This window comes from Salmo salar, chromosome 06 (genome assembly GCF_965601325.2).
Source record: "Salmo salar chromosome 06, fSalSal1, whole genome shotgun sequence".
NCBI lineage: Eukaryota > Metazoa > Chordata > Actinopteri > Salmoniformes > Salmonidae > Salmo > Salmo salar.
In genome coordinates, this window is record NC_138296.1 from 94,455,433 (window position 1) to 94,483,272 (window position 27,840).

Consider the following 27,840-nt stretch of genomic DNA (forward strand, 5'->3'; position numbering starts at 1 on the left):
GTTGTTTGTGAGACCCGTTAAGTTCAACCGCAAGAGGCCACTGTCTATTTCTCCCCCGCACTAATTCGGACTCTTCTTTCATTCACGGGAATTTCCTGCTGAAAACTGTCGTAAACATGGCAGACTGTGGAGCACCGGGTGAGTCTGAAAAGAATGACAGCTGTCAATAATACACTTTAGATAAATCGACTATAGCTAAAGCTGAAATATCACGCAGTAACCTGACGTGTCAGCTTGTGTGCCCTTTTTTTTGTAATAGTAAATGTTAACTAGCTACACCAGTCATTGTGGCTAGGAGTTGTGGTTAGCATTGCTGGCTAACTGGCTGGCTAGCTAACTACTGGCTAGCTAACTGGCTGGCTGGCTAGCTAACTGGCTGGCTGGCTAACTAACTGGCTGGCTGACTAACTGGCTAACTGGGCTGGCTAACTGGCTAGCTAGCTAACTGGCCTGAGAAGTGACGGTAACTATCGTGTGGCTTCAGTCACCACCGTTACATATTACTTCACATTCACATTGTTTGATTCATGAGCCAACATAATAAATAAATAAAAATAAGATTTATTTTGAAACACCCTAGTAAAAGTGCTATAGCTAAGCTAGTTGCACGTTAGTTCTCCTGTAAGATATCACGGTTTAGCTAGGACATGGCTAGCTAGCAAGATGAAGATAGCGTTGTCACAGCTGGGAAGCAGGTATCCTCATCACTACACTGTATTCATTGCGTTACAGATGGCCCTGACAACAACGCTGATATCACACGCTCAAAAGTAAGTGTATTCAAATACTGAGACAATGTACCGAATTATTTTTATCATCCGAGAATCAAACGACATGATATTTCTTATACAATATGTTTTCACTTTAGGGGCGTCAAACGTTCAGACTGATGCACAGACCCTCTGGATGCCCTAGTCTAGAACGCCTGGGTTAAATTGTGCTTTGGAGTTCATACCTTTACACTGAACTGCATTGGGGTTGGAACCATTACACTTGTTTACACTGAGCTGCATTGGGGTTAGAACACAACCATGGTTACATTAAGAAACCATAGTGGCGGGCGTTTTTAAGATATGGGTCGAAAAACATACCTCAATGCAAGGATGGGATTTGCCAGTGTCCATGTTGCATTGAACAACAAAGGAGCTGATTTGGCTGACACTGCCATTCCAAAATGGCTGAGGTGGCTACTGTTAGCTAGCATGAGGGCGAAAAGGGGTAGTTTTTTTCTGGAAAAACTCGCAGTATTTTCAATCTTCTCAATGGAGCAGTGTGGATAAAGGTAAAATTTGGAGTACAGTGGTATATCCCATCCCTGCATTGAGGTACGTTTTCAGACCCATATCTTGCGCCGGCTTCACAGCGTGTAACTGTAACCGTGATTGTGTTCATACCCTAGTGCAGCTCAGTGTAAACAAGCGTAAGGGTAGGGTCGGTATTTGCTCTTGAAAACCATTCTTCTCCATATGTTGAGTTTTCAGATCTTACATTCGCACGCTGATGGCTCCATGTGAACTACAATTTCCCGACGCTGTCTTTTTTTAAACATTTCGAGAAACGTCAATTATCGCTTTCAAACCGCTTTTCAAAACATATGCTGATATATGCCCCTTATCTTTCATATCTACGATAATTTGTGGTTACATGTGGTCTGCGGTTGTGAGGCTGGTTGCACGTACTGCTAAATTCTCTAAAACATCGTTGGAGGCGGCTTATGGTAGAGAAATTAGCATTAAATTCTCTTCCAACAGCTCTGGTGGATATTCCTGCAGTCAGCATGCCAATTGCATCCTCCCTCAAAATTTGAGAGATCTGTGGCATTGTGTTGTGTGACAAAACTGCACATTTTAGAATGGCCTTTTATGATCCCCAGCACAAGGTGCACCTGTGTAATGATCATGCTGTTTAATCAGCTTCTTTATATGCCACACCTGTCAGGTGGATGGGTTATCTTGGCAAAGGAGAGATGTTAACAAATTTGTGTACAAAATTTGAGATAAATGATCTTTTTGTGCCTATGGAAAATGTCAGGGATTTTTATTTCAGCTCATGAATCATAGGACGAACACTTTACATGTTGCGGTTTGTATTTTTGTTTAGTGTAGAAATTCTGCTAGATTATTTAACACGAGATAATCTTTGGCATGATTTAGTTAGCTAGCTAAGTAGTTCATGTTTGCTGGCTAGTTAGCTATGACAGAATTTCCATGTAATTTATTAGGCTAGCTTTTTTGGATTAGCTAGCATTTTTGCATGCTAGCTAGCTAGTCATCTAACCTTTGAACTCAAGTAACGTTACTGTCTCTAGCTAGGTAGCTGGTAAATTAGCTAGCTAGCTTGCATCCTTTGTCAGCACGCTAATGGTTCCAATTTTAAGACTAGCTAGCTAATTAGCTAGTGTATTAGCATAAATTGTGATAACTAGCTAATTCATTTAATCTGTGGTTGCTAGCTATTAGTGTTAGAGAGTAATGTTAAACACTAGCTAGCTATTATTATTAGCTAGCTAGTAGTGGATAACATAACTAGTTAAGCCTAAATGGAATACATAATGATAATAGTAGAGTTATGTGTATCTAGAGTGTCTATGCTTGTCACGTCTATTCCTGCTCCTCCCCTCCGGCGTGCAACGTCGCCGGAATACTAACCATCGGTTCTGGGAATCATCATTGTGCACACCTAGCACTCACCGTTATGATTCACACTTGGACCTCATTACCTCCCCTTTATAAGTCACTTCCTTTTGTTCATTCCTCAGTTCGTATTGCACCTGTGTTTATGTTACCTCCCTTCTGTTACGCTGTCTTGTTTCATGTTTGTTGCTTTCATGAAATGTTTTACCTGCACCTGCTTCTCGACTCACGGCATCATCGTTACAGAATACCAAGTCAAACAATGGAAGCAGCAGGAAAATCGGATATCTCTCGTCAACAGTGAAGAGGTGACTCCGGGATGCTGGCCTTCTTGGCCAGAGTTCCTCTGTCCAGTGGTCTGTGTTCTTTTGCCCATCTTAATCTTTTATTTTTATTGTCCAGTCTGAGATATGGCTTTTTCTTTGCAACTTTGCTTAGAAGGCCAGCATCCCAGAGTCGCCTCTTCACTGTTGACGTTGAGACTGGTGTTTTGCGGGTACTATTTAATGAAGCTGCCAGTTGAGGACTTGAGGCGTTTGTTTCTCAAACTAGACACTAATGTTCTTGCTTCGTTGTGCACCGGGGCCTCCCACTATTTCTATTCTGGTTAGAGCTGACCCTGTATATAGCTACTGACCCTGGAACTGACCCTGTATATAGCTACTGACCCTGGAACTGACCCTGTATATAGCTACTGACCCTGGCAAACATGTACAGAAAGTTTTGTTTAAATCAAAAAGGGATGGTGTCAAAAAGTGATTTTTGAATTCAACTGGATTTCCCCTTTCACATCACCTATTAGAATGAAGGCAAGGAGTTAACCAAAGAGGAGAAGCAACGGCTGAGGAAACAGAAAAAACAACAGAAGAAACAGAAGGAAAGGAAAGATGAGAAGGGCCCGACAGAAACAGAGAAGGAAAAAACACCTGTCTCCCTGTTGCCACCACGACCTGTGGCAACACAGAAAGGTGTTGTATTCTAGCCTGGTCCAGTGCTATTGATATCATTTTTTTTTTTTTTTTGCTCCATCAGTGTGGTCTGATTTTTAGGATTGCAAAATTCTGGGAAATGTCTAAATTCCCTGGTTTTCCTGAAATCCTAGTTGGAGGTTTCCTGGAATCAGGAGGGAATAAGCAGGAAATCTGGAATCTTCAACCAGGATTTCTGGGAAAAACAGGGAATTTATTGAACGTTCTGGGAATTTTGCAAGGTCTGATTGTATCATTTCAATGTCTTTGAAAAACAAATACCAATAGTTGTTTACTAATTTTCATAAACTGCTAGCTTTGTCATTGGTCTATTTACCTATCATTCATGTTCCTCCATCCACTTCATTGGTCCGTTCACCTAGTCTGTCTTTTTTCCCCAGCTCCCTCAGCATTGCCTGCCCCTGCCTCTGCACCAATACCTGTGCCTGCCTCAGCTCCCTTCCACTCCTCTCCCGCCCCCTCCCCGGCAGACAAGCCAGCCAAGAGCAAAGCTGAGCTGAAGGCAGAGAGGAGAGCCAGGCAGGAGACTGACAGAGCCTCTAAACAACCAGGCTCCTCGTCCTCCAGCGTCAAGACTAAAGCCCTTCTCAGTGAACTAAACCCAGGTACAACAGCTGCTGGTGGACCTCTGGAAGCACCTTGTTGATTTATCGTTTGATAAACTTTGTTTCTGAGGGGAAATTTGACTTGGACAATTAGAGTTCTGCTGCTACCACATATTGGTAAATGCGTAGAGTCAATTGATACAACATACATAGAATAACCCCCCCATCTTACCCCTCCCCCCATCCCACCCACACAAAAGTGAATTAGTTCATGCCAGACCAGGCTGTGACTAGGGGGCAGTTCATTAGTTCATGCCAGGCTGTGACTAGGGGGCAGTTCATTAGTTCATGCCAGACCAGGCTGTGACTAGGGGGCAGTTCATTAGTTCATGCCAGGCTGTGACTAGGGGGCAGTTCATTAGTTCATGCCAGACCAGGCTGTGACTAGGGGGCAGTTCATTAGTTCATGCCAGGCTGTGACTAGGGGGCAGTTCATTAGTTCATGCCAGGCTGTGACTAGGGGGCAGTTCATTAGTTCATGCCAGGCTAGGCTGTGACTAGGGGGCAGTTCATTAGTTCATGCCAGGCCAGGCTGTGACTAGGGGGCAGTTCATTAGTTCATGCCAGGCCAGGCTGTGACTAGGGGGCAGTTAATTAGTTCATGCCAGGCTGTGACTAGGGGGCAGTTCATTAGTTCATGCCAGGCTGTGACTAGGGGGCAGTTCATGCCAGGCCAGGCTGTGACTAGGGGGCAGTTCATTAGTTCATGCCAGGCCAGGCTGTGACTAGGGGGCAGTTCCACATTCCATGGAGGGCCTAATGTGTTTCCTTACCAAATAATGACCTTAATTCATCAAGTACAAAGGAGGAGCGAAAACCAGCAGGAACTCGTCCCTCCGTGGAATGAGTTTGACACGTGATGTAAGGCCTACAGGACAGGCTCCAGTCCATTATTGCATCTCCCTAATCTGCCTCTCGGACACGTCTGCCTCTCGGACACGATATCCCCTATTGAAAGACATAGTCATGACTGAAATTATTGGCACCGTTGATAAAGATGAGCAAAAAAGACTGTATAAATTATACATATTTATTTAAGTATACATGTAGTAGTTTACATGCATTAGTAGTTGTATACATGCAGTAGTTGTAGTATACATGGTGCCTCTGTAGTAGTATACATGGTACCTTTACTACTACATGGTACCTCTAGTAGTATACATGCAGTAGTTGTAGTAGTATACATGCAGTAGTAGTAGTATACACGGTGCCTCTGTAGTAGTATACATGGTACCTTTACTACTACATGGTACCTCTGTTGTAGTAGTATACATGTAGTAGTAGTATACATGGTGCCTCTGTAGTAGTATACATGTAGTAGTAGTATACATGCAGTAGTAGTATACATGGTGCCTCTGTAGTAGTATACATGGTACCTTTACTACTACATGATACCTCTGTAGTAGTAGTAGTAGTATACATGGTGCCTCTGTAGTAGTATACATGCAGTAGTAGTATACATGGTGCCTCTGTAGTAGTATACATGCAGTAGTAGTAGTAGTATACATGGTGCCTCTGTAGTAGTATACATGGTACCTCTGTTGTAGTATACATGCAGTAGTTGTAGTAGTATACATGCAGTAGTTGTAGTAGTATACATGCAGTAGTAGTAGTAGTAGTAGTAGTATACATGGTGCCTCTGTAGTAGTATACATGGTGCCTCTGTAGTAGTAGTATACATGTAGTAGTAGTAGTAGTATACATGTAGTAGTATACATGCAGTAGTAGTAGTATACATGGTGCCTCTGTTGTAGTAGTGTACATGTAGTATACATGTAGTAGTAGTAGTAGTAGTATACATGCAGTAGTAGTATACATGGTGCCTATGTAGTAGTAGTGTACATGTCGTGTACATGTAGTATACATGTAGTAGTAGTAGTATACATGCAGTAGTAGTATACATGGTGCCTCTGTTGTAGTAGTATACATGTAGTAGTATACATGGTGCCTCTGTAGTAGTATACATGGTACCTTTACTACTACATGGTACCTCTGTTGTAGTAGTATACATGTAGTAGTATACATGCAGTAGTAGTAGTATACATGGTGCCTCTGTTGTAGTAGTGTACATGTAGTATACATGTAGTAGTAGTAGTAGTAGTATACATGCAGTAGTAGTATACATGGTGCCTATGTAGTAGTAGTGTACATGTCGTGTACATGTAGTATACATGTAGTAGTAGTAGTATACATGCAGTAGTAGTATACATGGTGCCTCTGTTGTAGTAGTATACATGTAGTAGTATACATGGTGCCTCTGTAGTAGTATACATGGTACCTTTACTACTACATGGTACCTCTGTTGTAGTAGTATACATGTAGTAGTAGTAGTATACATGTAGTAGTAGTATACATGGTGCCTCTGTAGTAGTATACATGGTACCTTTACTACTACATGGTACCTCTGTAATAGTAGTATACATGGTGCCTCTGTAGTAGTATACATGCAGTAGTAGTAGTAGTATACATGGTGCCTCTGTAGTAGTATACATGCAGTAGTTGTAGTAGTATACATGCAGTAGTTGTAGTAGTATACATGCAGTAGTAGTAGTAGTAGTATACATGGTGCCTCTGTAGTAGTATACATGGTGCCTCTGTAGTAGTAGTAGTAGTAGTAGTATACATGTAGTAGTAGTAGTATACATGCAGTAGTAGTAGTAGTATACATGGTGCCTCTGTTGTAGTAGTGTACATGTAGTAGTGTACATGTAGTATACATGTAGTAGTAGTAGTAGTAGTAGTATACATGCAGTAGTAGTATACATGGTGCCTATGTAGTAGTAGTGTACATGTCGTGTACATGTAGTGTACATGTAGTAGTATACATGCAGTAGTAGTATACATGGTGCCTATGTAGTAGTAGTAGTATACATGTAGTAGTAGTAGTAGTATACATGCAGTAGTAGTATACATGGTGCCTATGTAGTAGTAGTGTACATGTAGTAGTAGTAGTATACATGTAGTAGTAGTAGTAGCAGTAGTAGTGTACATGTAGTGTACATGTAGTAGTGTACATGTAGTAGTAGTAGTGTACATGTAGTAGTAGTAGTGTACATGTAGTAGTAGTAGTGTACATGTAGTAGTAGTAGTAGTATACATGTAGTAGTAGTAGTAGTAGTATACATGCAGTAGTAGTATACATGGTGCCTCTGTAGTCGTGTACATGGTGGTGCTGCAGTAGTAGTAGTAGTGTACATGTAGTAGTAGTAGTGTACATGTAGTAGTAGTAGTGTACATGTAGTAGTGTACATGTAGTAGTAGTAGTGTACATGTAGTAGTAGTAGTAGTAGTGTACATGTAGTAGTAGTAGTAGTAGTAGTATACATGCAGTAGTAGTATACATGGTGGTGCTGCAGTAGTAGTAAGTATGTATTCAAAGATCATTTGTTGCTTCCTGTCCCTGGTTAGTGGTGAAGAGACTTCCTGAGCATGTCCAAGTGGATGACCCTGCAGTGGTGAAAAGACTGGCCAAGAAGTTGGAGAGACAACAGGTTTGTGGCATGTTATTCTCCTTCTACAATATACTGCTCTGTGTCCTCAAGGCACTGCTCGACTAATTTACCAGTACCACTGGGATTAGTCACATCAGTAGATTGTCAAGAGTGTTTCCCATGTATTATTTTTCATGCGAGGCGCACACCTCCCTAAATCAACATCCGGTGTGCCTTTCTAGCCAACATTTTGGAAGATATATATTGGTAGAGGAAACTTTGGATTAGGTGTTGATGAAGTCATAGCTAGAACACAGGGAATTGTCAGGAAACCAGCCCAACCTCACATCATTAACCTACCTACCTACCTCCATGTCTCACCACAATTGCTTCTATTCTGTACCTCACGTTTCTTTCAGACGCTACCGCACGGTGCCTCTGAAAAGGTGTTAAGTATCAAGGTCTGGCCTTTGCTTTGTGTGCCGTTGCTTTTTGTACTTAAAAAAAAAAAATAATAACGTTTTTTGTTTTGCTCAAGGCTGTTCATGTCATTATCCCCCACCATCTGACCTACCTTCCTTGAGATAATGACAGACCCTGTCTTTCAACTGGACAGCAGAAAGAGCCATCACAACAGAGACGTACAGTGAGCTCCAACAGTACTGGGACAGTGACAACTTGTTGTTTTTGGCTCTGTACTTCAGCACTTTGGAATTGAAATGATACTATGACTATGAGGTGTAGACTGTCAGCTTTAATCTGAGGGTATTTTCATTCGTATCGGGTGAACTGTTTAGAAATTTACAGCACTTTGTGTACATAGTCCCCCCCTATTTTTAGGTGAGCAAAAGTATTGGGACAAATTCACTTAAAGTAGTAAAAAGTTTATTTGGTCCCATATTCCTAGAAGGCAACGATTACATCAAGCTTGTGACTCTACAAATGTGTTGGATACATTTGCTGTTTTGTTTTCGGTTGTGTTTCAGATTTATTTTTGTGCCCAATAGAAATGAATGTTAAATAATGTATTGTGTCAATGTTTTTGTCACATTTATTCTAAAGAAGAATAGAATGTTTTCAAAACACTTCTACATTAATGTGGATGTTACATGATTATGGATATTTCTGAATTAATTGTGAATAATGATGTGTGAGAACATTACCAACGCACAAATATCATACCCCCAAGACATGCTAACCTTTCACCATTATAATAACTCATTATTCACAAAATAATCTGAAACGCAACCAAAACAAACTAAAAATGCATCCATCAAACTTTATGTAACCATTGCATGCTATGAATATTTGGACCAAATACTTAATGTTTGACTACTTCAATACACATAAGTTAAAAAAAATTCCCCAATACTTTTGGTCCCCTAAAAGGGGGGGACCATGTAGAGAAAAAAAATGCTGTAATTTCTAAACGATTCACCCAATATGGATGAAAATACCCACAGATTAAAGATGACAGTCTGCAGTTGAATAACCTCATAGTCGTTGCATCATTTCAAATCCAAAATACTGGAGTACAGAGCCAAAACAATAAAACATGTCGCTGTCCCAATACTTTTGGAGCTCACTGTAAAATCATACATGTTGATACATGATGAAACGGTAATGTTCAGTCTGTATTGAACGGCTGTACACAATGTACTACTAGGCATTTCCTAGCTTTTCTCTCATGTTCTCTGAGCTGGCCAACAGTACAGAATATGGTTGGTTGGTGAGCTGGCCGACAGTACAGAATATGGTTGGTGGTTGAGCTGGCCGACAGTACAGAGTATGGTTGGTGAGCTGGCCAACAGTACAGAATATGGTTGGTGGTTGAGCTGGCCTACAGTACAGAATATGGTTGGTTGGTGAGCTGGCCTACAGTACAGAATATGGTTGGTTGGTGAGCTGGCCTACAGTACAGAATATGGTTGGTTGGTGAGCTGGCCTACAGTACAGAATATGGTTGGTTGTTGAGCTGGCCGACAGTACAGAATATGGTTGGTGGTTGAGCTGGCCGACAGTACAGAATATGTTTGGTTGGTGAGCTGGCCGACAGTGCAGAATATGGTTGGTGGTTGAGCTGGCCAACAGTACAGAGTATGGTTGGTGGTTGAGCTGGCCGACAGTACAGAGTATGGTTGGTGGTTGAGCTGGCCGACAGTACAGAATATGGTTGGTTGGTGAGCTGGCTGACAGTACAGAATATGGTTGGTGGTTGAGCTGGCCGACAGTACAGAATATGGTTGGTTGGTGAGCTGGCTGACAGTACAGAATATGGTTGGTTGGTGAGCTGGCCTACAGTACAGAATATGGTTGGTTGGTGAGCTGGCCTACAGTACAGAATATGGTTGGTTGGTGAGCTGGCCTACAGTACAGAATATGGTTGGTTGGTGAGCTGGCCTACAGTACAGAATATGGTTGGTTGTTGAGCTGGCCGACAGTACAGAATATGGTTGGTGGTTGAGCTGGCCGACAGTACAGAATATGGTTGGTTGTTGAGCTGGCCGACAGTACAGAATATGGTTGGTTGGTGAGCTGGCCTACAGTACAGAATATGGTTGGTTGGTGAGCTGGCCTACAGTACAGAATATGGTTGGTTGGTGAGCTGGCCTACAGTACAGAATATGGTTGGTTGGTGAGCTGGCCTACAGTACAGAATATGGTTGGTTGGTGAGCTGGCCGACAGTACAGAATATGGTTGGTGGTTGAGCTGGCCGACAGTACAGAATATGGTTGGTTGGTGAGCTGGGCTGACAGTACAGAATGTGGTTGAGCTGGCCTACAGTACAGAATGTGGTTGAGCTGGCCTACAGTACAGAATGTGGTTGAGCTGGCCTACAGTACAGAATGTGGTTGAGCTGGCCTACAGTACAGAATATGGTTGGTGGTTGAGCTGGCCGACAGTACAGAGTTATGCTTGGTTGCTGTGGGGGTTGTCATCTATGTATGTTTGGACTTGACCTCACCCACCCACCTTTGACCACTGAACCCAAGAGGATCACGGTGAACTAAACGTGTGTGTGTGTTTATTTCAGATCCCACTGCGATCCGACTATGGCTACAAAGTCAGCCTGTTCTCTCACCTGCACCAGTATAGCCGCAAAGCCCCCCTCACCCAGCAACTCAGGTAACTTCCTACCTTCCTGCCCCTACCCAGAGCCCCCCTCACCCAGCAACTCAGGTAACTACCTACCTGCCCCTACCCAGAGCCCCCCTCACCCAGCAACTCAGGTAACTACCTACCCAGAGCCCCCCTCACCCAGCAACTCGGGTAACTACCTACCTGCCCCTACCCAGAGCCCCCCTCACCCAGCAACTCAGGTAACTACCTACCTGCACCTACCCAGAGCCCCCCTCACCCAGCAACTCAGGTAACTACCTACCCAGAGCCCCCCTCACCCAGCAACTCGGGTAACTACCTACCTTCCCCTACCCAGAGCCCCCCTCACCCAGCAACTCAGGTAACTACCTACCTGCCCCTACCCAGAGCCCCCCTCACCCAGCAACTCAGGTAACTACCTACCCAGAGCCCCCCTCACCCAGCAACTCGGGTAACTACCTACCTTCCCCTACCCAGAGCCCCCCTCACCCAGCAACTCAGGTAACTACCTACCTGCCCCTACCCAGAGCCCCCCTCACCCAGCAACTCAGGTAACTACCTACCCAGAGCCCCCCTCACCCAGCAACTCAGGTAACTACCTACCTGCCCCTACCCAGAGCCCCCCTCACCCAGCAACTCAGGTAACTACCTACCTGTTCCTACCTGTAAAAAAGTTGGTTTTAAATGCTAGTTCAGGCGTAGCTACGTCCGACTTGGATCAGAATTTGCACCAATCAAAAAAATAAGACCAGTTGTAACTATTGCTTCATAATGATGGTTGCTAGGCAGCCCCCGTTACTAGGCTTGTGCCAGTTGTAAACTTTGTCCCATCACTTCACAAAGCCCACCGCTAAGCATGTACCACATCTGGATGAAACAATCAATAATTACTGTGAGAATTTTTATTTTATTTTCCCATTATTTAACTAGGCAAGTCAGTCTAGGAACAGTGGGTCAACTGCCTTGTTCAGGGGCAGTACAACGCTCTAACCACTAGGCTACCTGCCGCCACAATGAATATCACTGAGTTAAGAAAATATTGGAATTAAGTAGGCTAATGCAATTGAAGGCCTCATAATCATATTGTTACTTATTGAAACTTCCAAAGTCATCCAACCATTTTAAATACTTTTTAAAGCAGTTTGTCGTGTGTGTGTGTTCAACTATAAATTTCAGCAACGTTATGATTGGGACAGCGTTATCGCTCTGCTTTGAGACGAGCGTGGGGGACTCATCTTGATAAATCAATCGATGTCCGATTTTTGTTAGTTTTTTCACAGTATCTCCATTTTGGATATTTGGTGACAATTAAAGCTGGCGAAATGTTAGCTGAGTTGCGTGTTCATGATGCTAATCTTTAGTCTAGTTTGCTCATCTAACAGTGTTATCAGAACATTTAGCTAGCATGTTATGTAGCATACGCTAGCCTAGTATAACAGGTGGGTTATTTCTCTCTTCACTGGCTTAGTAACCTCGGCTATATCATGACTAAAAGTCTTTGACTTCTGATAGTCAATCATTGTGATTGTTTTGTTTCACTGAATGTCTGTCTGTATACAGTATTTGGTTATTTGATCTCTGACTGGGCAAATAAATAAGTGGAGATGTCAGTTCATCTATTTGTTTGCTAATATTGATCAGACACATTTAGCGACGTAGCATAAATCAAGTGTATTATTGACTTGCGTATAGGCAACTCAAAGCCCGCGGAGGTTGTGAAATATGAACATTAGACTCGCACCCTTTTGAAAATATAGATTTTCTGTGCATATCATGAAACGAGTTAGCTCATGAAAGGGTTTATGCCCAGGTGGTGTAACAGATATCCGGCGTAGAGCACATTTTCCGTCGGACGTAGAGTTACGACTGGTGCAACCAGAGGTATTTAGAGTTTCTATGGCTCTGCCTAGGGACACTGTTCCCATCTGAACTGTTCTTTTCATTTTCAATGTTCTGGGATTGTTTTTAAGAGATTATAAACTGGGTGGTCGAGCCCTGAATGCCGATTGGCTGACAGGAATGGTATATCAGACCATAACAGTGGTTGTAGAATGAGTGTGTTTTTGCCTCTTTATTTAAATACAATTATTCTGATGGATAAGACTGTCTTCTAGCTAAATGTCTGCACATGTATTGTAATTTCTATATAATACTGAGGTATGCCTAAGTGAGTAAAATACATCTCATATTACATGGCTAACCCTTTCTACTTGTCTTTCTGTGGTCTGATTGGTGATAGATTGGTCTTGGCAAGTGGTTGTTTATTGATTTGGTTCTGTCTGTGATCTGATGGGTAATTGTTTGGTTCTGTCTGTCAGTATTCCCTCTACAGTGATCCACCCCTCCATCGTGCGGTTGGGTCTGCAGTACTCCCAGGGCATTGTGGCAGGATCCAACGCTCGCTCTGTGGCCCTGCTCCATGCCTTTAAACAGGTACAGTACTACTGACCCCCCCCCCCCAGACCTGCTCTTAGTTAACCCTGTAGAGTCGATTGATGCGCCGGTGAGTAAATCTAAGTTGCATAACAAAAAAATTCAGATCAAAATTCCTCTGTTTCAGCTAGTTTTGTTGTTGTTGCATTGGATGTGTCTCAATCCACCCATGTCGCACTTCAACATCTGCGGTGTTTGTCAGACCATGAGACGTCCCGAAAATCAGACTTCTCACGAAAACTTCTGTAGTGTTCGACCGGTTTCACCTACAAACTATTACGACCGTTTTTTCTTCTTCTCTCTAACTAATAGAATTATGAATCTAGCTTTGTGCCTACCCCCAAAAAAGGGGTTAAATATGTGTAAAATGTGTCATATCTAGGAGATATACAGACACTTCAACACCTTGTTTCTTATGGTTTATTTTGTGGACTGGCCTTTTTGCCATTTCTGAATGTGTTTCTATGGGGTATGGTGTTAAAGGCCAAATTCAATATTTTATTAAGTAATTGTGTGTGTGTGTGTGTGTGTATGTATGTATGTATGTATGTATGTATGTATGTATGTATGTATGTATGTATGTATGTATATATATATATATATATTAATTACACACACAATTACTTAATATTTTTTTGATACCTAAATGGGTCCTACAATTCTAAATCAAATAGCTATAGTATGACCATCTTAAAACAATTCCATGTCAGCCTAGACCCCCCCCCCCCTTCCCCAACGTTTTATACTCTAAGGAAATAAGTTACATTTACATTTTTACATTTAAGTCATTTAGCAGACGCTCTTATCCAGAGCGACTTACAAATTGGTGCATTCACCTTATGATATCCAGTGGAACAACCACTTTACAATAGTGCATGTAAATCTTTTAAGGGGGGGGGGGGGGGGGGGGGGGTTAGAAGGATTACTTTATCCTATCCTAGGTATTCCTTAAAGAGGTGGGGTTTCAGGTGTCTCCGGAAGGTGGTGATTGACTTCCAGTCCTCACTCTGTGGCCCTGCTCTAGTTTTAAACAGGTACTTCCATTTTCCCCCATACTCACTGACGTTGAAGTGTCTTACATTCCCCACATCCATCAGTCTCTTTAGAAATCTTATTTTTTTTTGGTGCTACGTATGCACACGGGTGATTGTATAACTATACATACGACTATACCTCTGCCTACAGGTGATTAGGGACTACACTACTCCACCCAATGAAGAGCTGTCCAGGGATCTGGTCAACAAACTGAAGCCCTATATCAGGTACACGGTCTTCATAAAACTTTCTGTGAAATACTATGTTTATACAGTGCATTCGGGAAAGGATCCAGACCTCTTACCCTTTTCCCACATTTTGTTACGTTACAGCCTTATTCTGAAATGGATTAAATAGTTTCCCCCCCCCCTCATTAATCTACACAAAACCCCATAATGACAAAGTGAAAACTGGTTTTTAGAAATTTTGGCAAATGTATTACTAATAAAAAAAAAAAAGAGACCTTATTTACGTTAGTATTCAGACCCTTTGCTGTGAGACTTGAAATTGAGCTCAGGTGCATCCTGTTTCCATTGATCATCCTTGATGTTTCCTCAACTTCATTGGAGTCCACCTGTGGTAAATTCAATTGATTGGACATGATTTGGAAAAGCACACACCTGTCTATATAAGGTCTCACAGTTGACAGTACATGTCAGAGCAAAAACCAAGCCATGAGGTCGAAGGAATTGTCCGTGGAGCTCTGAGACAGGATTGTGTCGAGGCACAGATCTGGGGAAGGGTACCAAAATAATTCTGCAGCATTAAAGGTCCCCAAGAACACAGTGGCCTCCATCATTCTTAAATGGAAGAAGTTTGGAACCACCAGGACTCTTCCTAGAGCTGGCCGCCTGGCCAAACTGAGCAGTCAGGGGAGAAGGGCCTTGGTCAGGGAGGTGACCAAGAACCCGATGGTCACTCTGACAGAGGTCTAGAGTTCCTCTGTGGAGATGGTTGTCCTTCTGGAAGGTTCTCCCATCTCTGGAGCACTTCACCAATCAGGCCTCTATGGTAGAGTGACCAGACGGAAGCCACTCCTCAGTAAAAGGAACATGACAGCCCGCTTGGAGTTTGCCGGAAGGCACCTAAAGGTTCTCTGGTCTGATGAAACCAAGATTGAACTCATTGGCCTGAATGCCAAGCGTCACGTCTGGAGGAAACCTGGCACCATCCCTACGGTGAAGCATGGTGGTGGCAGCAGCATGCTGTGGGGATGTTTTTCAGCAGCAGGGACTGGAAGACTAGTCTGGATCGAGGGAAAGATGAACGGAGCAAAGTACAGAGAGATCCTTGATGAAACCTGCTCCAGAGCACTCGGGACCTCAGACTGGGGGCGAAGGTTCACCTTCCAACAGGACAACGACCCTAAGCACACAGCCAAGACAACACAGGAGTGGCTGCGGGACAACTCTCTGAATGTCCTTGAGTGGCCTAACCAAAGCCCGGCTTGAACCCGACCGAACATCTCTTGTGAGACCTGAAAATAGCTGTGCAGCGACGCTTCCCATCCAACATGACAGAACTTGAGAGGATCTGCAGAGAGGCATGGGAGAAACTCCCCAAATACAGGTGTGCCAAGCTTGTAGCGTCATACCCAAGATGACTCAAGGCTGTAATCGCTGCCAAAGGTGCTTCAAGAAAGTACTGAGTAAAGGGTCTGAATACTTAAAAAAAAAAAAGTTTATACATTTGCAAAAATTTATAACATTTTTTCTTTGTCATTATGGGGTATTGTGTGTAGATTGAGGAGGGGGAAAAAACTATTTAATCTATTTTAGAGTAAGGCTGTAATGTAACAATGTGGAAAAAGTCAAGGTGTCTGAATACTTTCTGAATGCATTGTATGTCACATCTTACTGTGGAACTAGCATCTTGTGAATCATGTCTCAGGGTTGAGCTTTTACCACCATGTTATTGTTGCAGCTTTCTCAATCAATGTCGACCTCTGTCAGCGAGCATGGGCAACGCAATCAAGTACATCAAGAAAGAAATCTCCAATATTTCTAGTCAATGCAAAGAGGAGGAGGTAAATTCAGAATACAGTGTGTTAGAGGCCAGGTTGTGACCACTCATATCCATATTATGTCATTTTCTCTCTCTCACCCCCATATGGTCATTATGTCTCTCCCTCTCAACCCCCCACCCCCTCACCCACCCATGTGGTCATTTTGTCTCTCTCCCCCTCCCACCCATTTGGTCATTTTGTCTCTCTTCCCCCCCCCCATAGGCGAAGACCAAACTGCTGACGTGTATAGACCGTTACATAGAGGAGAAGATAGTTTTGGCAGCCAAGGCTATATCTAAATACGCTATAGAGAAGATCAGTGATGGAGATGTCATTCTAGTTTATGGATGGTAAGAAAATATAATGACTTTTAATCGAGGTCTGAGCCTCTTAGGGCTGGTCACCTGGACACTGATTAAGCCAAGTCCTGGGCAAAATAGCATGGTCAATTGAGAATGTCCATTGAAATAGCTTTTCAGTCCAGGCCTAATCTTAATCTGTGTCCGGGAATCCGCTCCAAGGTGTTAATGACTAAGTGGAATCCGCTCCGAGGTGTTTACTTCTTGCGGATCAGTCCCATTTCGACACCTTCCGGTGAAATTGCAGCGCGCCAAATTCAAATTAAATTACTATAAATATTAAACTTTCATGAAATCACAAGTGCAATACATCAAAATAAAGCTTAACTTGTTGTTAATCCAGCCGCCGTATCAGATTTCAAAAAGGCTTTACGTCGAAAGGAAACCATGCGATTATCTGAGGACAGCGTCCAGCACACAAATGCATAACAAATCATTTTCAACCAGGGGGTTGCGACACGAAAGTCAGAAATAGCGATATAATATATGCCTTACCTTTTGAAGATCTTCTGTTGGCACTCCAAAAGGTCCCAGTTACATTACAAATAGTCCTTTTGTTCGATTAAGTCCTTCTTTATATCCATAAACTCCGATTAGCTGGCGCGCTTCAGCCAATAATCCACTCGGTTTCCCTCCTTCAAAATGAATCCCAAACATTACCAATAAACTTCTCCAAACAAGTCAATCAGCGTTTATAATCAAACAATAGGTACCCTAATACACAAATAAACAAAATTGAAGACGGAGAATCGTTATTGTCTTTACCGGAGATAAACAAAAAGAACGCGCTCTCTCGGCCACGGGCTTCGAAACACTACAGCCAAAATGGGAGCCACTTAGAAAAACTACAACTTCTCCCAAATGTTTCTTTAAACCAGCCTGAAACTCTGTCTAAAGACTGACATCTAGTGGAAGCCCTAGGAACTGCAATTTGGGAGGGTTTCGCCTTATAATTAAAATGCCAGCCATTGAAATCAGTGGCAGGCTGAATTTTTTTTTTTTTGGGGGGGGGGTTTGTCCTTGGGGTTTCGCCTGCCATTTCAGTTCTGTTATACTCACAGACATTATTTTAACAGTTTTAGAAACTTTAGAGTGATTTATATCCAAATCTACCATTTATATGCATACCCTAGCTTCTGGGCCTGAGTAGCAAGCAGTTTACTTTGGGCACGCTTTTCATCCGGACGTCAAAATACCTCCCCCTATCCCTAAGAAGTTAATGACTAAATGGAATCCGCTCCAAGGTGTTAATGACTAAATGGAATCCGCTCCATTGTGTTCATGTATAAGTGTTGGACTGACAGTCACAGAGACCAGGGTTTGAGTCGCGGTTGGGATACACCCCAAATTCACTACATTACAATACATAACTGGTCTCCCACCTGTAAAGTCTATCCAATCCTCTCAACTCTACAGTAGTACCACCTTAGAGTTTAGCACAGGGGTACTCAACTCTGACCCTACGAGGTCCGAAGCCTTTTGCTTTTCTGATCTTCCTGATAAATAAATGCACCCACCTGGTGTCCCAGGTCTAAATCAGTCCCTGCTTAGAGGGGAATCACCCACCTGGTGTCCCAGGTCTAAATCAGTCCCTGCTTAGAGGGGAACCGTGGGGGAAAAAATGCAGTGGAACTGGCTGTGAGGTCCAGAGTTGAGTTTGAGGGGTTAGGGTTCGGTTTACAATCCAGAAGTTATCAAGCCTGCGTCCCTTCGACCCCCTTCTTAGCAGATCTGAGACCAGGCTATCTGAGATCAGTAAGGAACTCATCAGTTGTTGATGTCATATCCTGTCCTTCCGTAGCTCGTCCCTGGTGAACCACATCCTGTGCGAGGCGTTTGAGAAGAGCAGGAAGTTTCGTGTTATTGTGGTGGACAGCCGGCCTCGTCTGGAGGGAAGGGAGGCTCTGAGACGTCTCGTACAGAGGGGCATCAGCTGCACCTACGTCCTCATTTCTGCGCTCTCATACATACTACCTGAGGTAACCTAGTCCTCATGCATACTACCTGAGGTAACCTAGTCCTCATGCATACTACCTGAGGTAACCTAGTCCTCATGCATACTACCTGAGGTAACCTAGTCCTCATACATACTACCTGAGGTAACCTAGTCCTCATCTCTGCCCTCATACATACTACCTGAGGTAACCTAGTCCTCATACATACTACCTGAGGTAACCTAGTCCTCATCTCTGCCCTCATACATACTACCTGAGGTAACCTAGTCCGCATCTCTGCCCTCATACATACTACCTGAGGTAACCTAGTCCTCATACATACTACCTGAGGTAACCTAGTCCTCATACATACTACCTGATAGAGATGGGGGGAATAAATAGGTAGTTGCATATCACCATATTATTTTGGGACTATATTCTATCGATATTTGACTAAGTGTCCATTCATAAAAAATAATGTTTAGTACATTTATCCTAGCTAGTGCTAGTCAGCTGTACCTGCTCCAAAACTCTGGTATTTTTCATCCTATAGCTTGTTCTCAATCTGTTTTTAAATAGTGAGACAGCGTGTTTTCAGTACTTTTATTTCCATGAATGATCAATACTCATGACTCTCTCTTATCTCTCTGCAGCAGACACGTAGTGAGCAATATGTTTGGAACATCAAATTGCAATAAAATCACAATATTGAATTGCAACACTTACTGGACTTTATTCATACCCCTTGACTTATTCCACATTTTGTTGTCAGTCTGAATTCAAAATGGATTAAATTTATTTTTTCCTCTCACCCATCTACACACAATACCCCATAATGATGAAGTGAAAACACGTTTTCAGATTTAATGAAAATGAAATGCAGAAATATTTCATTTACATAAGTATTCATACCCCTTTGCTATGACACTTGAAATTGAGCACAGGTGCATCCAATTTTGTTTGATCATCCTTGAGACGTCACTACAACTTGATTGGAGTCCACCTGTGGCCAATTAAATTGTTTGGACATGATTTAGAAACACCTGTCTATGTAAGGTCCCACAGATGACAGTGCATGTCAGAGCAGAAACTGTATCATGAAGTTCAAGGAACTGTCCGTAGATCTCCAAGAGAATTGTGATGAGGCATATATCTGGGAAAGGGTATAAAACTATTTCTAGAGTGTTGAAAGTTTCCAAAACCATAGTGGTCTCCATCATTGGGAAATGGAAAAAATATGGAACTACCCAGACTGCCTAGAGCTGGCCGTCCGACCAAACTGAGCAACCGGGCAAGAAGGACCTTGGTCAGGGAGGTGACCAAGAACCCAATGACCAGTCTGATAAAACTACAGAGTTCCTTGGCTGAGATGGGAGAACCTGCCAGAAGGACAACAGTCTACCGCACTTCACCAAGCTGGGCTTTATGGGAGAGTGGCCAGATGGAAGCCATTCCTGAGAAAAAGGAAAATGACTGCATGCCTGGAGTTTGTAAAAAGGCATGTGAAAGACTCTGCGATCATAAGGCAAAATATTCTGTGGTCTGATGAGACAAAAATGTGACTCTTGAATGCAAAGCACTTTGTCTGGAGAAAAACACGCACAGCTCATCACCCATCTAACACCATCCCTATCGTGAAGCATGGTGGTGGCAGCATCATGCTATGGAGATGGTTTTCAGCAGCAGGGACTTGGCCACTGGTAAGGATAGAGGGAAGAATGAATGGAGCCAAATACATGCAAATCCTTGATGAGAACCTGCTTCAGAGTGCAAACAACATTAGACTGAGGTGAAGAATTATGTTTCACCAGGACAATGACCCCAAGCATCCAGCCAAATCAACACTGGAATGGCTTCAGAACAAGAATGTGAAAGTCCCTGAGTGGCCAAGACTTGAATCCCATTAAAAATCTGGAAAGACTTGAAGATTGCTGTCCACCACTGCTCTCCATCTAACTTAACAGAGTTTGAGAGAATCTGCAAGGAAGAATGGGAAAACATCCCGAAATCCAGATACAGACATACCCAAGACGACTCAAAGCTGTAATCGCCGCCAAAGGTGCTTCTACAAAGTGTTGACTCATGGGGTGTGAATACTTATGTAAATTATATATTTCTGTATTTCATTTTCAAAAAATTTGCTACAATTTTCTAAACATGTTCAGTCATTATGGGTGAGATACAAACTCTATTAAATCCGTTTAGATCTCTGCCTCTTTCTGAAGGCACTGTAGAATCGTGAGAATCGCAGTAAATATCGTATCGGCACCTAAGTATAGCAATAACTAAATAAATAAATGAGCACAAAATAGGTGATTGCCTCTTTTTAGAGGACTGTAGGTGTCATTGCACTGTGGAACTTTTATCGTTTAGGTATTTGTTGATTTAAAAAAAATAAAAATTATCACGTCGTGGACCTCTTGTTGAAAATCCAAAAGCCCAGTGAATGTTTTTTTTCCTTACAATCTTCTTTTGATTTAACTCTCTCGCTTTTCCCTGTTCTTTTAACTAACCTCCCCACAGCACATGCAACTAACTGTATGTCAGTTTTTTTATAAATGGTCTAATTTAACTCAAAATTCAATCATTAAATTTGCCCCTTTTCCCCCAGGTATCTAAGGTGTTCCTGGGTGCCCATGCCCTGCTGGCTAATGGCTACGTGATGTCTCGTGTGGGCACCTCTCAGATAGCTCTGGTGGCTAGGACCTTCAACGTGCCAGTCCTGGTCTGCTGTGAAACATACAAGTTCTGTGAGAGGGTGCAGACTGACTCCTTTGTCTCCAATGAGCTCGGTAAGGTGGCAAGCATTCATTTAGCCTCCTTGAGTTTATTATTTTAATAAGTAAGGCATGAGAACCTAAGGATTATGGTGTGATAAGTCCCGACTGAGGACTGCTCTGAGCCTAGGACCGGGGAAACTCCCTCCTAAGGGCTGTTATCACACAATAACTCGCGAGTTCAAGCACCTTGTTGCTTTTATAAAACGGTTAGCCAAATTATAAAAAAAAAAATATATGGTTTTTAAATGAAAAAAAATATATATATATATATATATATATATATATATATATATATATATATATATATATATATATATATATATATATATATATATATATATATATTTTCATTTAAAAACCATGAACATTTTAATGAGTAAATTAGTTTTGTCGGCCTTCCACCAGACTATATAGTCCGGGCAAAAGCCAGTTTGTTCTGAGGTTCTAAAGTTGCTAGCCAAACAGGCTGGTCATAATTCTATTGGGATGTTTTGACCCAGTCGTTCATTCCACGTTGCTATGTTAGCTAGCTAACTGACTACCTCCACTGTTTCTTAGCTAGCTAGCACCTCGCCCTGTACAAGTTGATTAAAGTTTTATCCTCGTCGCCAAAAAAAGATGTAGTAACTTGACAAGGAATGCCCTAACCCTAACCCAATAACTAAAAGGTGTACAGCCAGGTACAAATGGTACAAAAATAGCAGAACTATATAGCCCGCTCAACCGGTGGTGGAATCACATTGCACAGATCTGACTCTTAGTGATGACATCATCAAAGGGGAAAGGTCACGGTCAATGCCAATAATAACCATGTAATTATTTATATAGTGTCCACACTATAACACTATGGTAAACATATCATTGGCATGTAAGCTATATAGCTGAGGTTCAAATAGGCAACAACCAGTTGATTGTCGAGTCAATAAAATGTTTATGGAGTATAGCTAGGCTAACGTTACTTCTCCTTTGCTAGCTAAAGTTAGCTAGCCAACGAAAGCTAACACACAATCACAACAAGCAGCTGGATTGACAGCAAAACTGTGCATTTTCAATTGTTTGACCTTTGTATCTATTGCCATTTCTTTGGATATATCCATTATAATGATCCTAATAAATGAATTGGCCTGGCTCAGAGAAGCTGTCTGTCTCGTTCATATGCATGGCACGGTGGAGATCCAAAAGGAAAACCAAACTGCAACATGTTGCACAGGTCAGATAGGCTTATATTAACCCCTGCTGTACCAAACCAAATGCTAGGCAAGAAGGATGGGAAAATAAGTCTACTCTCTTTTCTCCATGGAAGATTAATTTTACGATTGCCTGGGCTGCAGAGCAGAGGATGAAGTTTCTGGATGGCTGGCTGGGCCGTGGGGCAGTTTCTGGATGGCTGGCTGGGCCGCGGGGGCAGTTTCTGGATGCCTGGCTGGGCCGCGGGGTCAGTTTCTGGATGCCTGGCTGGGCCGCGGGGTCAGTTTCTGGATGCCTGGCTGGGCCGCGGGGCAGTTTCTGGATGCCTGGCTGGGCCGCGGGGGCAGTTTCTGGATGCCTGGCTGGGCCGCGGGGGCAGTTTCTGGATGCCTGGCTGGGCCGCGGGGGCAGTTTCTGGATGCCTGGCTGGGCCGCGGGGGCAGTTTCTGGATGCCTGGCTGGGCCGCGGGGGCAGTTTCTGGATGCCTGGCTGGGCCGCGGGGGCAGTTTCTGGATGCCTGGCTGGGCCGCGGGGACAGTTTCTGGATGACTGGCTGGGCCGCGGGGACAGTTTCTGGATACTTGAAATGGAATTATAGAATTTTGCGGGGATTATCGTCACCAACCAATGGCTATTGACCAATCAGGATCCAACCTTAGAAAACGCTAACTGGAACTAAAAAACCTACAGTATATAGTTATCGTATTAGAGCTAATAGATGAATCTACAGTATGAAGCCACAATGTGCAACAGTAATTCTGCTACCCAAGAATAGTAAAGCCCCATTTGCTCTGCTATTTGAGCCAGTCAGCCTGTTATCAACTTAGTAAACTTTTGGGAAAAAATGGTGTTTTACCAAATACAATGCTATTTTACTGTAAACAAATTGACAAGACTTTCAGCACGCTTACAGGGAAGGACGTTCAAGTACAGTACTAACACAAATGACTGATGATTGGCTGAGAGAAATTGATGATAAAAAGATTGGGGCTGTTTTTATTAGGCTTCAGTGCGGCTTTTGACATTATCGATCATAGTCTGACGCTGGAAAACTTGTGTTATGGCTTTACACCCCCTGCTATGTTATGGATGAAGAGTTACCTGTCTAACAGAACACAGAGGGTGTTCTTTAATGGAAGCCTCTCCAACATAATCCAGGTAGAATCAGGCATTCCCCATGGAAGCTGTCTAGACCCCTTACTTAAAAAAAAATCTTTACTAATAACCTGCCACTGGCTCTCAGTAAAACCGGTGTGTCTATGTATGTGGATGACTCAACACTATACACGTCAGCTACTACAGCGACTGAAATAACTAACACTTAACAAAGAGCTGAGGTTTCAGAGTGGGTAGCAAGGAATAATTTAGTCCTAAATATTTCTGAAACTTAAAGCATTGTATTTGGGACAAATCACTCACTAAACCACTGGCTCCAGGTCATCTACAAGACCCTGCTAGGTAAAGTCCCCCCTTATCTCAGCTCACTGGTCACCGTAGCAGCACCCACCTGTAGCACGCGCTCCAGCAGGTATATCTCTCTGGTCACCCCCAAAGCCAATTCCTCCTTCGGCCACCTCTCCTTCCAGTTCTCTGCTGCCAATGACTGGAACGAACTACAAAAATCACTGAAACTGGAAACACTTATCTCCCTCACTAGCTTTAAGCACCAGCTGTCAGAGCAGCTCACAGATCACTGCACCTGTACATAGCCCATCTATAATTTAGCCCAAACAACTACCTCTTCCCCTACTGTATTTATTTATTTATTTTGCTCCTTTGCACCCCATTATTTCTATTTCTACTTTGCACTTTCTTCCACTACAAATCTACCATTCCAGTGTTTTACTTGCTATATTGTATTTACTTTGCCACCATGGCCTTTTTTGCCTTTACCTCCCTTATCTCACCTCATTTGCTCACATTGTATATAGACTTATTTTTCTACTGTATTATTGACTGTTTGTTTTACTCCATGTGTAACTCTGTGTTGTGTAACTCTGTGTTGTTGTGTGTCGAACTGCTTTGCTTTATCTTGGCCAGGTCGCAATTGTAAATGAGAACTTGTTCTCAACTTGCCTACCTGGTTAAATAAAGGTGAAATTAAATAAACTACATCTTATAAGAAATAATATGGAAATTGAGCAAGTTGAGATGACTAAACAGCTTGGAGTAACCCTGGATTATAAACTGTCATGGTCAAAACATATTGATACAACAGTAGCTAAGAAGTCTGTCCATAATAAAGCGCTGCTCTACTTTCTTAACAGCACTATCAACAAGGCAGGTCTTACAGGCCTTAGTTTTGTCGCACCTGGACTACTGTTCAGTCGTGTGGTCAGGTGCCACAGAGGGACCTCGGAAAATTACAATTGTCTCAGAACAGGACAGCACGACTGGCTCTTGGATGTACATAGAGAGCTAACAATATCCATGCCAATCTCTCATGGCTCAAAGTAGAGGAGAGATTGACTTCATCACTACTTCTTTTTGTAAGCAGTGTTGACATCCTGAATGCACTGAGCTGTCTGTTTAAACAACTAGCACACAGCTCAGACACCCATCCATACCACACAAGACATGCCACCAGAGGTCTCTTCCCAATCCCCAAGTCCAGAACAGAATATGGGAGGCGCACAGTACAACATAGAGCCATGACTACATGGAACTCTATTCCACATCATGTAACTGATGCAAACAGTAGAATCAGATTTAAATAACAGATAAAAATACACCTTATGGAACAGCAGGGACTGTGAAGAGACACAGACACCGGTACATACACATAATCACATGATAATACACACACGTTGTATTGTATATATGTGGTAGTAGTGTAGTGGCCTGAAGGAACACACTAAATGTATTGGATAAAGTGTAATGTCATGTAATATTTTAAACTGTATATAACTGCCTTGATGTTGCTGGACTCCAGGAAGAGTAGCTGCTGCCTTGGCAGGAATTAATGGGGATCCATAATACACCCCAGGAAGAGTAGCTGCTGCCTTGGCAGGAACTAATGGGGATCCATAATAAACCCCAGGAAGAGTAGCTGCTGCCTTGGCAGGAACTAACGGGGATCCATAATAAACCCCAGGAAGAGTAGCTGCTGCCTTGGCAGGAACTAATGGGGATCCATAATAAACCCCAGGAAGAGTAGCTGCTGCCTTGGCAGGAACTAATGGGGATCCATAATAAACCCCAGGAAGAGTAGCTGCTGCCTTGGCAGGAACTAATGGGGATCCATAATAAACCCCAGGAAGAGTAGCTGCTGCCTTGGCAGGAACTAATGGGGATCCATTAAAACCCCAGGAAGAGTAGCTGCTGCCTTGGCAGGAACTAATGGGGATCCATAATAAACCCCAGGAAGAGTAGCTGCTGCCTTGGCAGGAAGTAATGGGGATCCATAATAAACCCCAGGAAGAGTAGCTGCTGCCTTGGCAGGAACTAATGGGGATCCATAATAAACCCCAGGAAGAGTAGCTGCTGCCTTGGCAGGAACTAATGGGGATCCATAATAAACCCCCAGGAAGAGTAGCTGCTGCCTTGGCAGGAACTAATGGGGATCCATAATAAACCCCAGGAAGAGTAGCTGCTGCCTTGGCAGGAACTAATGGGGATCCATAATAAACCCCAGGAAGAGTAGCTGCTGCCTTGGCAGGAACTAATGGGGATCCATAATAAACCCCAGGAAGAGTAGCTGCTGCCTTGGCAGGAACTAATGGGGATCCATAATAAACCCCAGGAAGAGTAGCTGCTGCCTTGGCAGGAACTAATGGGGATCCATAATAAACCCCAGGAAGAGTAGCTGCTGCCTTGGCAGGAACTAATGGGGATCCATAATAAACCCCAGGAAGAGTAGCTGCTGCCTTGGCAGGAACTAATGGGGATCCATAATAAACCCCAGGAAGAGTAGCTGCTGCCTTGGCAGGAAGTAATGGGGATCCATAATAAACCCCAGGAAGAGTAGCTGCTGCCTTGGCAGGAAGTAATGGGGATCCATAATAAACCCCAGGAAGAGTAGCTACTGCCTTGCCAGGAACTAATGGGGATCTTTAATAAATACAATAGATTGAAAGGTTGCTGAGTTTGGGTCGTTTCCATTCTACTTCCTGGTAACCTACATATGGATCTTGGTCATTGTTTTATTTAAACTCGGCAAGTCAGTTAAGAACAAATTCTTATTTACAATGAGGTAACCCGGATGACGCTGGGACAATTGTGCGCCACCCTATGGGACTCCGAATCACTGCTGTTTGTGATACAGCCTGGAATCGAACCAGGGTCTGTAGTGACGCCTCTAGCGCTGAGATGTAACCTAGATAGTGATCTGTAATATAGACTTTGATAGACACAATTATCCAGATATTAAAAATTCTCTTCCTGACTTGAACAGAAACATTAGTAGCAGTGCAACACTCACAAACCCTCCTTTTTCCTTTCCCTCAGATGACCCCGATGACCTGATGGTGACCCGGAAGGGGAAGACCCAGCTGGAGAACTGGCAGGACGTCAGCTACTTGGGTCTGCTGAACCTGGTCTACGACGTCACACCACCAGACTTTGTGGATCTGGTCATCACAGACCTGGGCATGATCCCCTGCACCTCAGTTCCTGTTGTTCTCAGGGTCAAAAACCTGGACCAGTAAGAGGTTGGAAGGGGAATGACGCAGAGTCGCAGACTGATGATGCATCCGACTTGATGTGGTGTTCTATAAGAAGCACTTGTGTTTGAGAGTTGTAAGCTATGGGAACCCTGTGTTCTGTATTAGGTCATAGGGTTCCAAATGGGTGTACACTTATGTTCCGATGACCATTCTAGAATGCATGGACCTACCAAATAGATTGTTTTAATTGTTAGTAGCGTGCTAGTGTTGATATTGGACCAGGGCTTTAGATTCCATTTGCTCAATCTTTCTACATGCTAGGCTATATCCACTGTAACAGCTGACCCCAGGAAAGACTACAGAAGTGTTCTACTCTGAGCAGGCATGTAATAAATATCTTGACATGGCACATTTTATTTTTTAAAACAGTTTCCTGTGTGTTCTTTGGACAGGGTTGACGATGAGGATTTGGCCGGGGGGGGGGGGGTAGAATGTATAGGGAACAGGTTCCGTATCCACATGGCATCTCAGAGTAGGAGTCGACCTGGGATCTGTCCATATAATTGTATTCATAATCTAAAAGACAGAACTGATCCTAGATCAGCACTCATACTGCAGATACGGGCTTGATCAAAGGAAAATCTCAAATGGCAGACATGGCAATGAAGTCCAAGATTTCTGTTTTGAATGTTTTTCAATCAAACCTATTACGTTATTTCAAATGTATTTTTTTGCTGTAGTTG

The 27,840-nt window shown here is 43.0% G+C and overlaps 1 protein-coding gene across 1 annotated transcript; it reads left to right on the forward strand.

Annotated features, from left to right (window-relative positions):
- Positions 1–39: 39 nt before the first annotated feature.
- eif2b4 (eukaryotic translation initiation factor 2B, subunit 4 delta) lies at positions 40–27,523 on the forward strand. The gene is made up of 13 exons (XM_082977091.1): positions 40–138; positions 733–770; positions 3,436–3,601; positions 4,003–4,227; positions 7,636–7,718; positions 10,694–10,785; positions 13,077–13,191; positions 14,377–14,453; positions 16,150–16,252; positions 16,454–16,581; positions 18,392–18,569; positions 21,136–21,316; positions 26,940–27,523. The coding sequence occupies exons 1-13, from the start codon at positions 117–119 to the stop codon at positions 27,137–27,139; spliced, it is 1,608 nt and encodes a 535-aa protein (XP_082833217.1). The 5' UTR covers positions 40–116; the 3' UTR covers positions 27,140–27,523.
- The last annotated feature ends 317 nt before the right edge of the window (positions 27,524–27,840 follow it).

What these genes read in the sequence shown, in the direction of transcription:
- eif2b4 (XM_082977091.1), top strand. Translation starts at nt 117, where the DNA reads ATGGCAGACTGTGGAGCACCGG. An exon ending in GGCAGACTGTGGAGCACCGG is followed by an intron (nt 139 to 732) that starts GTGAGTCTGAAA and finishes ATTGCGTTACAG; the next exon opens with ATGGCCCTGACAACAACGCT. An exon ending in TGCTCCATGCCTTTAAACAG is followed by an intron (nt 13,192 to 14,376) that starts GTACAGTACTAC and finishes CTCTGCCTACAG; the next exon opens with GTGATTAGGGACTACACTAC.